The 16,406-nt window shown below is 33.2% G+C and overlaps 1 protein-coding gene and 1 pseudogene across 1 annotated transcript; one reads left to right on the top strand and one right to left on the bottom strand.

The window, feature by feature from the left end:
* Positions 1-536: 536 nt before the first annotated feature.
* On the bottom strand, positions 537-9,918 carry LOC107615960 (uncharacterized; annotated as a pseudogene).
* A 1,377-nt stretch (positions 9,919-11,295) lies between these two features.
* On the top strand, positions 11,296-15,762 carry LOC107618132 (heat stress transcription factor A-5). The gene is made up of 3 exons (XM_016320088.3): positions 11,296-11,769; positions 12,680-12,983; positions 14,229-15,762. The coding sequence occupies exons 2-3, from the start codon at positions 12,747-12,749 to the stop codon at positions 15,429-15,431; spliced, it is 1,440 nt and encodes a 479-aa protein (XP_016175574.1). The 5' UTR covers positions 11,296-11,769; positions 12,680-12,746; the 3' UTR covers positions 15,432-15,762.
* Positions 15,763-16,406: the final 644 nt, after the last annotated feature.

The raw sequence follows: 16,406 nt of genomic DNA, 5'->3' as shown, positions 1-16,406 counted from the left end.
ATTCTCATATGGGGATATAGAAAGTAAATAGGTTATAGCTTCAATCTTTGACTCGTGGTAAGGAATTATAATTAACACTAATTTATAAAAAAGCAAACACTTCTTCTTTGAATCGTTGTAAATGTTAAATGTATATAATTAAAAATCTTTTCTTTAATTCCTTTTTATTTATTTATTGGAACTGTCTGTGTTGTATTAAATAAATCTATATTTACAGTGAATGAATTCAATGTATTTATCAAACATCAAGAATGCCAAAAACACAAATGAACCGAAATTATTACACGAAATGAACCGAAAAAATGTATATATGACTATTCAATTTCAGTAACACCTAAACTGTTTGACATAACAAAATTGCAGAAGCTAATTTGAAAAATAAAAAGTGACTATTCAATAAAACATAACATAAATAAGAAATTAACCCTCGTTATATGACTAGAACCCAAATGAACCGAAATTTAGTCATACATGAATCGAAATTTATATTAATAAAAACTAAAACTTCTAAAATCCTCTCCGAAATAATTCATATCTTATGCATTATAAAGGTTGGGGCTTGACTGAATCATTGATCCACTATCTAAAAGGTTCAACTGCAAAAAAGAAAATAAATCATATATTAGCAAAATGCACAAATGAATTTTTTCCTAATAAAAAGCAAATCAATGTTACCTCGTTTAGAGCTGGTTTTTTCTTTTTGTTTGTTGCATTTGCAATTTTTTTCATATTTGATCCCAATATGTTCTTGAGACGTTCTCTTATTCTAACACATGGGGGCTTTGAAGGTCGTTAACATAACTCAACGTAGCATCTTTGTGAGATAACGAACTTTTACCTTTACTTTTTACTTGATATTCTTGCATCTCAGCCATGACATTATCAAAAGTCCGGTGCAGAATTTCAGCCAGCTCCTCAGATTCTGACGGAAATTCGCAAATATTGTGTGACCGAAACACCAAATCGTCGAATCTCTTGCTTCTCGGCTCCAATAGAGGCTCGTCTTGGCTGCTCTTGATATGTGTGTGCCTCCTCTTTATGTTCTTACTCCAGCGTTCTAATATATATTTTGGTGCCACTTTATCTACTCACTCAAAGTTTAAGACACTCAGAGAATGACGGCACAATATACCCCTTGACTCAAACAACAAGCACTGGCACTTTACTTCGCGTGATATTGTGTCATAAGTAATAACAAACTTGTTGAATGTTGAGTTAGAAACCTGCTCTACAATTTCATATGACGTAAAACCTAGAGCGGAATGCGTTGATCTTGTGATGTAATTCACCTTTCCTCTGAATTGTGCTTGAACTTCCTTGAACTTCTCATGAGTATACACGTGCTAAATTGAGCCTCTATTGGTGATTTTGTTGCACACGATATCACGATGTGAAAATCTGCAGCATCAAATTCTCTCTCTCTTTGCTATCTGCTTTCCAGGCAATTATCATATTGCTTCACAAATTGAATCAAGGAGCTATTGCGTGTGATAAACTTATTAAAAAAAGCATGCATGCTCTCACTTCTTTGCGTGCTTCTCATCCCGGTACAAAAGTGGTGATCAAGATAAACTGAAATCCATAAATGACGATCTTCAAATGAATCGAAAATCAAACACAAATGAACCGAAAGTTATACTCGTTTTCACCGAAAAAGTAAGAACATCAATTAATTCGAATGAAACCTTGGTTACCTGAAAGCCACTTATTGCTTCCAACACCATACTTTGTGAGAAAATTATTCCAATTTCTATCAAATGCCTCTTTTGTAAACGAATTCCAAACAACATGACTCATCTCTTGTTCGATTTCTTTGTGTCACTTGTAGCCGTTTAATTTGCTTGGGATCTTCTTCATAATATGCCAAATGCACCACCGATGAATTGTTGTTGGCATACAGGTCTCAATAGCCCTTGGCATTAATGCGCATTGATCGGTAAGAATCCCTTTTGGTGCCTTCTCTCCCATGCAACGAAGCAAACATTCGAATAACCATTTGAATGACTGGATGTCCTCATTTTTCATCAAAGAACATCCGAGAAGTGTCGACTGACCGTGGTGATTCACACCCACAAAAGAACCAAAAACCAGATTGTACCTGCAAAAATGGACACTCACAACAGTTATGAACCGAAATTTGTTAGCTCTATGAACCGAAAACTATATCACAGTGAAATGAATACATGTTTGTGTTGTAAGTGGTATCAAATGAAACAACATCTCTAAAATACTCGTATGCAGCCCTGCTTCTTGCATCGGCCCAAAATGCATTTTTAATGGAGTGATCAACTTCAAGGTTAAGCTCAAAAAAGAAATTTTGATTATTCTCTTTCATTCTTAATAAGTACTTGCCAAATTCTTTGGCATCATCTTGTTCGAAAACATTATGTACTTCTCTTGTAATGTAATTTCTCACATCTTTTCTATAAAACTTAGTTTTCGATGACTGTCTGCTGCTGCTACAAATGACTGATATATTTTACTTGGTCTGATTCTAGCTTCCTCGTTGTTTTCAATGGTACGACGCACAAACATGCTTAGCTCCCTGTGTTGTTTAAGCATCTCTGCTCGATCTGGATAGCAAGGGTGTGAATGATTCAAAATAATTTTCAAAATTATCTAAAGACCAACGTCCTTCAATATATGTACATAAATCCTGGTTGGACAATTTATTCCAGCTGAGTGGTTTGTCTTCAGAATTGGAGATATCATGGATTTTCACTTTCCCTCTCTACTGCATGTAATTAGTTGATTCTTAATCCCATTTTCCTTCCGAGTGGTGTTTCTTATTTTCATAGAAAAATCAGCAAGTTTGGAATAATCTTTGTAAAACTTTTCAGCTTCTTTCAGTGTCTTGAAAGTCATCTCAACCTTTGGGACAAATTGTTCATCCACAACACATCTGTAAAAAGAACCGAAATATTGTCAAAATAACACCATTGTGTAATAACCAATGAATCAAAACATGTGCATTCTGTAAATTCAGAAACTCCAGTATTCTATCCAAATTCTATTCATTATCACTTTATTCAATTGCATTCCATTGCATTCAAAATCGTTGAAGAATGAACCGAAAATATTATCAAAACAAAATCATTGTATAATACCAAATGAACTAAAAATTTGTCCACTATATAAATTTAAATTCAGAAATACCTGCATCTCGAATGAACCAAAAATATTATCAAAATGAAACCATTATATAATATGAAATGAATAAAAAATGGTGTTCATAAACAACTGGATTTAGCGATTGTATTCCATTCCATTGAATTCAAAATTGAATAATCCAAACCTCGTCCACTTGATTTGATTCAGAAGAATAATCTAAATTGCTCTCATTCAACTGATTTAAACTTGAATCATTTATTATTTTGATACGCTATTGAAATCTGAAAACAAAGAAAAATAACTGAAATCTAAAAACGAAGAACATAAATGCAATGCAGATTGAAATCTGAAAACGAAGAAGAAAATCAAAGAATCAAAGCAGAGAAGAACGACGACAAGCTTTACGTTGAGGAAGAGAAGCTCTGCGTTGAGGAAGAGAAGCTCTACGTTGAGGAAGAAGAACAAAGAGAAGCTTTACATTGAGAAAGAGAAGCTCTACGTTGAGGAAGAAGCTTTACATTAGAAGGTGGCGGGCGCGTGAAGCAAAAACAACTTGGTTGACTCGGTTAGGGAAATTACATGGATGCGGAGCATTATTAGTATTAAAATAAACAGTATTTGTATTATTAGTATTTTTTTTACCTTCCTCAACTCCAACCGTGATTAAGACTAAAAACTTGCCTACCTCATTAGAAACAAATGTAATCTAATCAGTTTCTCTCTGATAGTTTTATACATTGGCATAATCATAAGAGAATTAACTTTAGTAAGTTAATGGTACGATATTTAGTCATCACGGGAATCTTTTTACACAGAATTATCAATCAATTATGTATGACTTCTGATGAAAATAATATATTCAATATGAATGTTGTTTGTTAGGTAAAAAATAACAAGTTAACAAAGAAAATTCATTACAATGGGTATATTCATTTTTATAAACATTCTTCTATCCAATACTATAAAAAATACATTGCCCACCCTAAATTACTACCGGTCTAACTTCCATAAGTAATGGTAGAATATTTAAATTGAGTCATTTTTGGGCTATGGTATTCGTCAAACAAACAATCAATGAAACATTCATTCATGCTTTCTCATTTTGAGTACATTTATACATAAAAAAAATTATATATAAAGAAAAAAGAAAAAAAAGAAGAGATGAAATAGCAAGAGCGATAAAAATGATGATTCTTATAATTTTGTTTGGCCATTTATATATAGAAGACCAGAAGACTATGATTATCTAACAAAATTAATTTGTATTTATTGCATTCAATTTGAATAAGTAAGAAATTATATTTTAATTTGGTTCTTAATTCACATGATTTAAATTTGGTTCAATAGATATGATTTGATTTGATTTAATTATTAATTGAAAATATCTCAATTACCTATTTTATTCATAGATTTAATATTTTAATGACTAATAAATTAATTAAATCAATTAATTAGTACATATAATTAGTATAATTAATTTGGTTTAATAAATTAAAAGAAATAAATTAAAAAATGCTACCAGAATATTAAAAGAAATAAATTAGAAAATACTATCAAAATAAATTGATATAAATTATAATAAATTATGTGATATTTAAATATGTAATAAAATCAATTAGTTGATATAATTAATTTATTATAGTAAATTATATTTAATGAGTTAAAAATAAATCAAAAAATACTCTTAGAAGTATGTCACATCAACTCCATTATTAAGTGTAGGAATTCGATTTTTATATAATAGAATAGGTAAATAGATAGATAAACTAGATGACTATAACATTGAAAAAGGTAAAAATATTTTTATTTTGAAAGAATATAAAATTAAATTGTATCAAACAAAATATAATTTCTTGTAAAAACATATGACAAATCCTTTAAAATAACAACTAATATAAATTTTTCTAGAAGATAATTAAGATCACTATCCTTTTAAATAAAGAATAAAACTCTACATTCAAGCAAAATACTTAACCAAGTTGTAAATCCCGCAATTAGCGAATAATTAATCAATAAATTAATTTTTAATAAAAGAAATTAAAAATGTGAATTTTATAGTAATATGGGATAGAGCTAATTAAAAAAAGAATTTTAACACTAATTTCAAAGAATTTGGCTCAAAATTGAACCGAATAGGCCGAACCGATTGAACCGAACCCGTATTGGGCCCAAGCCCAATCTAACTCCACTTAATTGGATGGGCACAGCCCATTCTCTCTCCCCGTACATGCATGGAACGCTGAAACATTCCAGCAAAGGGAGGAAGAACACTTCTATTTCCAAAACCCTCACTCAACCTTTGATCTCACATAACTTCTCGCTCTGATCGCCGCACCGTTTGCGGTTACGCGTTCGCGGCTTCGAGTTCTACAAAGTCCAGTATATTGTAAGGTAAAGAAGTCACATTTTATTCCTCGATTTTCTCAGTTTCAGTTTCGAAAATTCATGTGCAAAGATGTTAAAAATTGTTAAATTTCGGTGTTTAGGATCAAATTAACTTGGTGGACTTACCGAGTCTTGTCCCAATTTCCTATTGGTAAGGTGAGAATCCTAGAACCTTAGCTAATTCATTGATTAAGTATTTTGGGTATTGAATTTTGGGTATAAATATGTTACATTTGTGTTAGGTGTGTATGTATGTATGATATGAAGTCTTTGGGGCCATTGGAAGCTTAGTTGGAAAATTGGTTGGTGCTAGAATTGAACTTCGGTGTGGAAGGCTTGCGAGCTTGTCTTGTGGGGTTATCTTGGGTAATACGTGGAAATCGGCCAAGGTATGGTTTAGGTTTCACGTATATAATATATAATGTTCTGTGAAGACTTAGGCTAGTTGACTTTAAGATAGGAATGAATGTATGAGCATGTAAACTGATTAGTACTTAATCATAAATAATGAGTTTTTGCTTGACTGTTGATGTTGGAATTGGGCTGTTAAATGATGACTTATTGGTGCTTGTAAAGTAGGAAAAGGAATGAACATGAGTTTGTGGTGGTATGTTGTGACTAAAGTCATGAGAATTAGGTATGAAACTAGGTACATATTGATGTATAATTGATTGAAGCAGGTTGTGAATGACTTTGGTAAAATAAATGGTACGTGGCTATGCCAATTATATGTAATGGAAGTGTGACTTGAGTTTGGGTTAATGAAAATTGAGGTTTGGAGCTTTTGTGTAAAATTGATTTTTGGCCGAACTTCGGTGAAGCATAACTTGGCTTCCGGACCCCAAAATGATTTCAAATTTGTTTTATATGAAAATTGGGTCTGTGAAGTTTATGCTGTTCAAAGAACAGAAGAAAAATGATTAGAAACGAAAAAGTTATGCGCGTCGAAAGTTTAGGGTCCCAAAATGAAATTCTGCAGTTTTTGATTAAGCAAAACTTTTGGAAAAACGTACTTCCACGCGTACGCGTGACGTAGGGTTTGCGTACGTGTCTAGCTGCTCGCGACGCGACCAACCCTTTCAGGTTGGGATTCACGCGTACGCGAGCAAATATTTTTCACGCCCACATGTATGCGTGGCCCCTGTTTTAGCAAATCTGGTTTTTGAATTTTAAACCTAATTTTAAACTGCTAAACCTCTATTTTCATTCCTTTGGTCCTAGATTTTATTAGTAAGCCTAGTGATAAGATGGAACTAGGAAAGAGTGGTAACTTGAGGGTGAAGCAAGGTTGAAAAATGATGAATTATGTATGAAAAATGCAGAGAACTGAAGTATATGTAATGCCATTATTGTAAAGGATGATTATGCATTGGTTATAGATGATTATGAATGAATTATAATGATAATGAAATTGAAATTGATTGTGATGTGCCTCCGGGTAAGACGCAGTGGTGTTAACCACTTGCTCTGGGTAAGAGGCAAGATTGCCGGGTAAGATGTAGTGGTGTATCCACTTGCTCCGGTTAAGAGTTCGAAACTCCGGGTACGATGCAAAGGTGGAATTATGTCGCCACTTGCTCTAGGTTGAGAGCTATATGCCACCTGGGTAAGAGGCAGGGTGAAGCTGTCCCCTGCTCCGGGTACGCGGGTAAGATGTAAGGGTTGCGGCGTTGTCCCACTTGCTCCGTGTTTGGTGTACTGTCCACGGTTAGCTACTAGGACATGTTGGGCTGGCTAAGTAACTGACAGTTGATATCAACAGCCATAGGACAGGCATGAATCATAAGCATATTGCTTGAATTACTTGTTCATACTCTAATTGGGAATGCCTATGTGACTTTCATATGCTTACTTGTATACGTGCTACTTGTATCCTAATTGTGTTTGTTATTGTCTGCTTGCTTGTCTGTGTAATTATACTGGTGATGGAGGTTTTGGAGGAAAGAGGATGATGGAGGGTTAGGTTAAAGTATTTGGTTAAGTTTATGAATCCTTAGAAAACCACCCTTATTTATGGTTTCCGTTTTAATTCTTAAGTTTTATAATATGAATGTCGGCGTTCTAGGATTGCCTCTGGCATTCCCAAGATCTTATATCTTATGTGCGTGGCACCTTTACCATGTTGAGAACATCCGGTTCTCATTCCATACTGTGTTGTCGTTTTTCAGATGCAGGTCGTGAGGCACCTCAATAGGCGTCTGGAGTTTCTGCGGCGAAGTGGTTTACTTTGGGGTTTTCTTTTGTTATTTTGATATTATTATGTATAAATTTATAGTCTCTCCTCTTGTGTATAAGAATGCTTTGTTTATGTACCTCTTAGAGGTTTTATGGAGAATTAGGGTTTATGTATGTGTATTTTGAAACTTGGGGCTATGTATATATATATGTAAATATTCTCCGGCCAGCCTTAACTTCGCAGGCTGAGTTTAATTATTTTTTTTCTTGAAATGAAAAAATTTCACATATAAATTTAATATTTATTCATTAACATGATAAATTTGTGCATAAACTTAATTAAAAAAATATACATTTTTAGATAAAAATGTAAAATCAAATAATAATATAAAGAGAAAATTCCACTCTCCTCTCCTGCGACATGCTAAAATGACACTCCCCTCCCATCTATTTTATAAATGTACATTTCCCTCCCTTCTAACTTTTAAAAAACCTTCTCTTTAATCCATTTTAAATTTTTTATGTTAACTAATATTAACTTTATCCATTTTTAAAAAAAATAAATTATTTTTTGAAAAAATATCCATTAGCAAAAATTTTATTTTTTATCATTAAATTTTGCTTACCAAAACACCCTTTAATAAATTATTTTTTTATTGATTAAATTGTATTTTTATTAAAATACTTTTAGAAAAATTAATAATTAAATTATTTTATTCTAAGATACCTATCCTTCAATAATTTTTTAATTATTAAATTATGATTTTACCAAAATTTTTGTTAACAATTATTTTTATATTTTACTATTAATTTTTTTATATCAATATATATTATTTTAACATTAAATAAAAAATCTTACTACTGTTAATATATATAACAATTACTATATATTGATATTAAAAAATAATCTTACTAAAATTTTTTATTTAATGTTAAAATAATATATATAAATATCAAAAAATTAATAATAAAATATAAAAAATTGTTAACGAAAAAATCTTATTACTGTTAATATATATAACAATTAATATATATTGATATTAAAAAATAAGGAAAAACTACCATTTGTACCCATAAATTTTGCGAACGCTGACAAAAGTACCCATTAAACAAGAAAACTAATGTTGTACCCATAAAAGATGGGTTCCGTGTGACAATAGTATCCAGACTGTGATTTTTTGTTGATTTTTTAATAAAATTCCCAAATTAGCCCTTGTATCTTCTTCCCCAAATTTCAAATTTCGCAACCCATTACCATGTTCAACAACAGTCCCCTTCTATCTCTCTTCACCATCATTATCATTAGAATCCAAAGTGAAATTCATGGAATTCTCCAACTGCTGCATCTCAGCAAAACTAATCGGCCTGTAACTGGCAGCAGCAGAAGAAGATTCTAAAGATCCTCCCTTCCTCGCAGAGATTACCGAATAAGCACCAACAGAAAGAACAACCATGAGAGCAAGTTGGCAGTTGAACTGAAGCGTGGCAAGGGCGCTGGCTCTGTGGTAGTCCATGTGGCCCTTGCACCTCAGAGTATAGTTTCCCCTGCTCAGCTGGTGCAGGGAGCACCCTTGCGCCACCTAGCCGGAGAACAAAGCCAAGCCAATCTGAATGACCCACGTGCCCTGAAGGATGAAGCCCATTCCACGACCCAATTTGGGGAAAGCGGAGCCCGGAGACTTCAATTCAAGAAAAGTGGAGAAAACATATACAGCGATGGGAACCAGCAAGAGACTGTAGTAACGGTTTTCGACCCCGCTTGGATCCTTCCTCTGAAAGTAGAGAACAAGAGGAACTCTTGGACGAAGGCGAAGGCGGCAAGGAGTTCTAATAATGATGAGGGGAGAGGGAGGGGGAAGGTGAAGAGAGAGAGGAGGGAGTAAGAGAGGAAGAGGAGGGCGATTGGTAGGAGCTGGAGTTGGAGGACGGAGCCAACGGCGTCGTTTGAGTTGTGTGCGTCAAAGAGGGAGACGAGGGAGTTGATGATGAAGAAGGCAGAGAAGATGGAGACGGAGATGGAGAAGAGAGAGGATTGAGATCGAGAATGGGAATCTTGTTTGCGGTTGGAGAAGGTGGCTTGGAGGGCTTCGTGGGAACTCACCGGAGGTGCAGAGGAAGAAAAAGGATTAGGGTTGTGAAATTTGGAATTTGGGGATGAAGATAGAAGGGTTAATTTGGGAATTTTATTAAAAAATTAACAAAAAATCACGGTCTGGATACTATTGTCACACGGAACCCATCTTTCATGGATACAACGTTAGTTTTCTTGTTTGATGGGTACTTTTGTCAGCGTTCGCAAAATTTATGGGTACAAATGGTAGTTTTTCCAAAAAATAATCTTACTAAAATTTTTTATTTAATGTTAAAATAATATATATAGATATCGAAAAATTAATAGTAAAATATAAAAAAATTGTTAACAAAAATTTTGGTAAAATTATAATTTAATAATTAAAAAATTATTGAAGGGTATTTTAAAAAAATAATATAATTATTAAATTTTTTAAAAAATACAATTTAACCAATAAAAGAATAATTTATTAAAGGATATTTTGGTAAGCAAAATTTAATGATAAAAAATAAAATTTTTGTTAATGGGTATTTTTTAAAAAATAATTTATTTTTTCTTAAAAAATGGATAAAGTTAACATTAGTTAATACAAAAAGTTTAAAATGGATTAAAGAGAAAATTTTTTAAAAATTAGAAGGAAGAAAAATGTACATTTATAAAACAAAAAGGAGGGAAGTGAAATTTTCTCTAATATAAAACATATTAGACGAACAAATTAAAGAAATAATTGATTTTTATATACTAATATATAATATAATTTTACATAGTTAAACACTTAATAAAATAAAGCTCATATTAAAGAATGCTAAAAAAATAATGAAGTTCATATTAATAATAATAATGCTGAAAAATGATGTTGTTTTGGTTTCTTAGTTTTTGTCTATAGCTATCGTATTTTTTTTTCTCTCATTGCTTTATTTTTTTAATTATCTAGTCATAAAAAAAATAAAAATAATTCAAAAAAACGAAAATAACGAGTTAAGTAACAATTATAAAAATCAAAATATATAGAAAAAATAGACTAATATATAATATAATTAATATGAATATATTTTATCATTAAATAAACAAAGTTAATATAAAACCAAATTACATCTAAAGAGAAAAAAAGATTAAAATAACAAAAGTAATAAAAAAATCATTTTTGTAATTTTATTCAGTCATCTTTATATATGAAAAACTAAAAAATAATAAATTTTTAACTAAATTAATTTATATTTATTATATTTAATTTAAATAAATAATAAATTATTTTATTTTATTTAGTCTATAAATTTATATATTATAAAAATTAAATCAATTAATTGATATACATTATTTTAAATTATATAATATTTAAATATTTAATTAAATTAATTTAAATTATATTTAATAAATTAAAAAATAAATAAAAAATATTCTAAAAAATATGTCACATTAATTTTATGTTAAGCTTACAAATAAAAATTATTTTTTATATAATAGAATAAAAAAATAATTTTTATTTTCCCAAAATTCCAAAATCTAGTTGGTGTGTATTTTCAATTTTGGCAGCTTCCTTTGGCAAAACAACTATCATCCGCACGCCAATTTTGTGCAGAAGTCAATCTCTCTCTCTCTCTCTCTCTCTCAAAAACACAGATCAGAAAAAGAAGTCCCACCCCACCCCTTCCTCTCCGGGTCTCTCTCGCTCACATAAAACCCTAATACCCTTCTCAGAGCAGCCACCACCCACCAGCTACCATCCCAAACTCATCACCAAAACAGTCAAGAAGGTCGCCGAACCTTTCTCCTCGCGAGTGCCGTGATCGCCTGTGGAAAGGTCTGCTCGGCCCTATTCTCATCGTTCGTCTCCTCCTCGCCGTTGCACGAAGGTCCGCGTCGAGCCCGTGGCGTTGCCGTTGCTGGGTCAGTCGGTCGTCGTCTCTTCGAGCTTTCTGTCTCTCTCTCTGAGCTCGCTTCCCTGTTCTCGCTCTCTCTCGCTCTCTTTGACCGAGTTCACTTCCTTTCTCCGTCGCCGCCGTCACTTCCTTCCTCCCTCGCCGCGGGTAAGCACTTCTGCTTCAATTTATTTTTGCTTGTTTTGAGTTGATTCTGTTATTCAATTTGTTAACAACTCTGATTGTGTGATTCTGAGTTGCTGGGTTTTATGATTCTGAGTTTGGATTTTTTGCTTAGTTTTTCTGTTTTTGGATTCTCGACTTTAGATGCTGAGTTTTCTTGAATACTATGGATAACCGTAAATTTGCCAAGCCCTTGAGGTTGATGCTGGAAAATTTTGAATCCAAGGATAATTTTGATGATGATGCTGTTGTTGATCAATAAAGTGAGATTTTTGAGTTGTGGAAGATGGTTAAGGATAGGCTTGCATTGCGATTATTGATTGATCTTTGTGACAAAGCTGTGGACCTTCCACCGTGTTTCCTGTCCCCACAGAACTTAAGATGATGATTTTGGAGTGTCTTCCTAGTGTTGTTGTGGCTAGGGTGGCTTGCTTGTGTACAGAACTGGGGTACCTGTCTGGGAATAATGACCTCTGGAAGAAGAAGTTTGAGGAGGAGTTTGGGGAAGCTGGGAGTAGAGTAAAGTTCTTTAAGGATTATTTTGCTTTACACTGGGAATCAAAGAAGAGATCGATGCAACTGGTTTTTTATGCATTATTCCCAGCAAGGAGAGATCTTAATCCCTTTGTAAATTTTTACTGATAAAATATGGACAAGTTATTAAATGAAATTACAAAATTTTGAATTTTATTAGTTTAGAAATCATTGAATTTGGATATTTGAAATTGTATATTAAATTTTTAATAATTTTATTGTATATTTAACTAAACCGATTCAACTACGGTTGGACCATTGAACCAATTAACCCGCCACTTGACCAGTTCAATGACCGGTTTGGTTCTCGCAACCTTGCTAAACTGTCCCGATTTGATTACGTTTGGAACCGGAATTGCAGGTCTTCTTTCTTTCCAATTATTCTCTAATTACTTCGAGAAGGAGAGGATTTTCTAGAAGGATCTGGAATGGAGGGAGGAGCGCCGCAATCCACCGGAGGAGGAGCAGGAGGTGGACCGGCGCCGTTCTTGTTGAAGACTTATGACATGGTTGACGATTCCGCCACCGATGACATCGTTTCTTGGAACAGCTCCACCAACAACAGCTTCGTTGTTTGGAACCCGCCGGAGTTTGCGCGTCTTCTTCTACCTACCTATTTCAAGCATAACAACTTTTCTAGCTTCATCCGCCAGCTTAATACCTATGTGAGTTGTTGTTCCTTCGATTCGCAAGTATAATATAGAATTGGTGCTTATACTTATTTTGTCATTGTGTTCTGTTTGCTGGCTATAATTCAATTTTATGTTACCTTTGATAGTGCGATGAAATTGAATGGAAATTTTGATTTGTATGATGACATCAATGATCATTATTGTGGTGAAATCAACGGAGAGTTTAGGTTTGAATCTGAAAATGAAGTTTATCTGCAACTTGAACTTACTCAAGATTTAATACATTGATGGTGTTGAAACAGTAGAATGAAATATGGTCGTTAGTTTAAATTACAGATGATGTTCGAAGATACGGTTGGTCAATGGTAGTGTTGCTTTCTTGTTGTTTGATCCTTGGGTATGGAGTGTGAATTTAATAGTTTTAGAGCTCAAAAGGAAAGATTTTGGTTAGGTTAGGGTTTGGATCGCGTCAAGGATTTGTGATCAGTCTTCAGCAAGTCTAATACATACACTAATAAAGTACACTAGTGTTTTCCCATTAGGGAGAGGAAAATAGGAAGAATGTTGCTTTTGGTTTCGCACAGATATGAAACCAAATGTGTTCAGATGTTAATCCTGGATTTTGATGTTGTATTATTGGCAAAGCATGCATGTTGCATGCATCTTATTTCTTTGAAGTTGTTAGAATCTTAGAATTTAGGGTTCTTGGTGTTGTAGGAGTATGGTGATGTCACCACCCTTTATGGCTAGACTTATATACTAAAAACCATCATAGTACAAATAGCAACCAGCTAGAAACAGCAGCTACTAAGAAAGATTACTACGGTGAAATACTGTCAATGTTTGGTTTTCTACTTTTCTTCAGGGGTACAAATAAGAACTAGCTTGGTTGTCTTCAACAAGTGAAGCAAGTGTGTTGAGTTTTAGGAATCAACAAAGCTCAATAAATAGTTATGGGTAAGTTATTTAATAATGACATGATGATAGGCATGTTTGATATTTGAATCTGAATTTTGATATGCTCCTCAAAGACTCATCTATTTGTTCCATTAGTAGGTATCCATTTTTTTTTCTAATAAGAGCTATTTGTTTGCTCTTCCTGCTTAGTGTTTCAAACAGATTGGAAGAGAAGATACAATTGAATTGATTTTTAAAAGCTCTGCTCATTGACCCATTTCCCCTCCCACATTGATTTCTGTTTTTAAGGGGGAAGCTGGACAAGTTTTTTATAGTTTAATTTTGTTTTGGTTTATTCATTCATGTGTGTTCATTGGTCAGGGATTTCACAAAATACATCCTGAACGGTGGGAGTTTGCTAATGATGATTTTATAAAAGACCAAAAGCATCTTCTTAAGAATATCCACCGCCGAAAACCTATTCACAGTCATAGTCATCCTCCCGGCTCTGTTGTGGATCCAGAAAGGGCAGCATTTGAGGAAGAAATCGAAAAACTTAACCGTGAGAAATCTTCCATTGAATCTAATATTTTCAGCTTCAAGCAACATCAATCAACAGCGAAGCTTCATCTAGAAGAGTTTCAGCAGCGATTAGATGGTATGGAGAAGAGGCAGAAACATTTGCTGAACATTTTCGAGAAGGCTCTTCAGAATCCTACTTTTGTTGAGCAGTTTTCCCGGAAAATTGAGTCCATGGATTTATCAGCATATAACAAGAAAAGACGATTGCCTCAAGTTGATGACATGCAACCTGTTGTAGAAAGTAGTTTTGTGGACAATCCCAACAATTTTAGAATGGAATTTGGGAATGTTTTCCATCAAGATTTCTCGAACAAACTCAGACTGGAATTGTCACCAGCTGTGTCAGATATGAACTTAGTGTCACGTAGCACACAAAGTTCAAATGAAGATGGGGAAAGTCCACAGAAGAAAATATCTGAAGGAGAACAAACAGGAATCCAGACAAGAACATCTGTTCCATTTGCACCAGAAACATTGGAGCTTGCTGATACTGGGGCATCTTTTACTTTCAAGATGGATTCATGTTTATCACAAAGAGCGACGAATGCTGAGAGCCCAAAACTGTGTACGTTGGAGCCAAGTAGTGAAGAAGGTGATAGTCACATATCCTGCCAACTTACTTTGGCATCGTGCCCGTTTAAGGTCAATAGAAATTCATACTCAGCAAAAGCATCCCAAATAGACTCTCAAGAAATTGGCAAGCTGGCAGAGCCTAGGTTTCATTCCAACAGTAAAGAATCCAATGGTGGAGTTTTCTCAAACCGAAACCAAGCTAATGATGCAACCAATTTGGCTTCTTCCCTGGAAACTCCAAGTAACAACCAAGTTACTCAGCCAAACAGGGTAAATGATGTGTTTTGGGAACAGTTCCTTACTGAAAGACCAGGCTGCTCAGACAATGAAGAGGCAATATCCAATTACAGAGGAAACCCATGCGATGAGCAAGATGAAGGAAGGTTGAATGCAAGGAATGTTAAGAACATGGATCAGCTTACACTTTAAGCATGCTGTAATTTAGCACTCGTTATAGTAATAGTATGTAACATTTGCATGATTATTCCATACCATATACATACATAGTTTGACACTTGACATCAATTTGTGTGATGTCGCAGGAGACTGAAATTGTTAGGTATACAATGTTTGGCCTTTATAAGGCTTACTGCCTCTGAAAAATATAGAATTTGTGATTGCTTTGGAGACTGGTGCATGCAATGTAATCTAGCTGCTTGGCGGTGTTGTATATTGAGTAGGAATTAGTGTAAACTAAATGGGGTGTTGTCCCTGACATTATTGTTTATGCATAGATAATAAAAGTAACTTTGTCGTAAAACACGACTTATAATACCCTTCTGCTTGTCTATGATTTGTTTCTATTTTTCTTTATTTAATTGTTACGGCTTGGTGAAGGAAATACGAAAAATATTTACGAACTTTGAAGAAAGAATTGCTTCTTGGTGGTGAATTTCGTCAAACTTCCGTTACATTACGAAATGGATTGGGGAGCTAACATAAATTGAAATTTCGAAACATTTTCTTAAATGATCAAGATTCAAGATGCAAAAAGAAAATAAATGCTCTCTACCCTAAACCGTGAGTTCCCTCTGTCCTTGGTAATTGGTATCAGTAATAAATAATATCTATTCGTATTAGTATATATTAAAATTAATTATTAATATAAAATATATATTATAAATAAATTAAATTATATATATATTTATATACAAATATATAATGATCGATTTTAGTGTGTAAAAAATATTTTTAATGAATGTCATTAATAATTCAAAGTTTAACTGTGACTCAATTTGACACTTGTTTGCAATTTTACCTATTTTTTAATGTGACAAAAAGTAAATGGTGGCATATCATAATATTTACTTTTATATATATACGTTGCTATATTTTCAAAATATAAATCAGCAACAAATATATATAGTTAGTCAAAGTCAACTAGGTATCTATATGGTCATCTAT

The sequence above is a fragment of the Arachis ipaensis genome, chromosome B9 (genome assembly GCF_059453495.1).
Source record: "Arachis ipaensis isolate K30076 ecotype BB chromosome B9, ASM5945349v1, whole genome shotgun sequence".
Lineage (NCBI taxonomy): Eukaryota > Viridiplantae > Streptophyta > Magnoliopsida > Fabales > Fabaceae > Arachis > Arachis ipaensis.
Note: the sequence above shows the minus strand (reverse complement) of the source record. Positions and strands in the feature narration are given on the sequence as shown.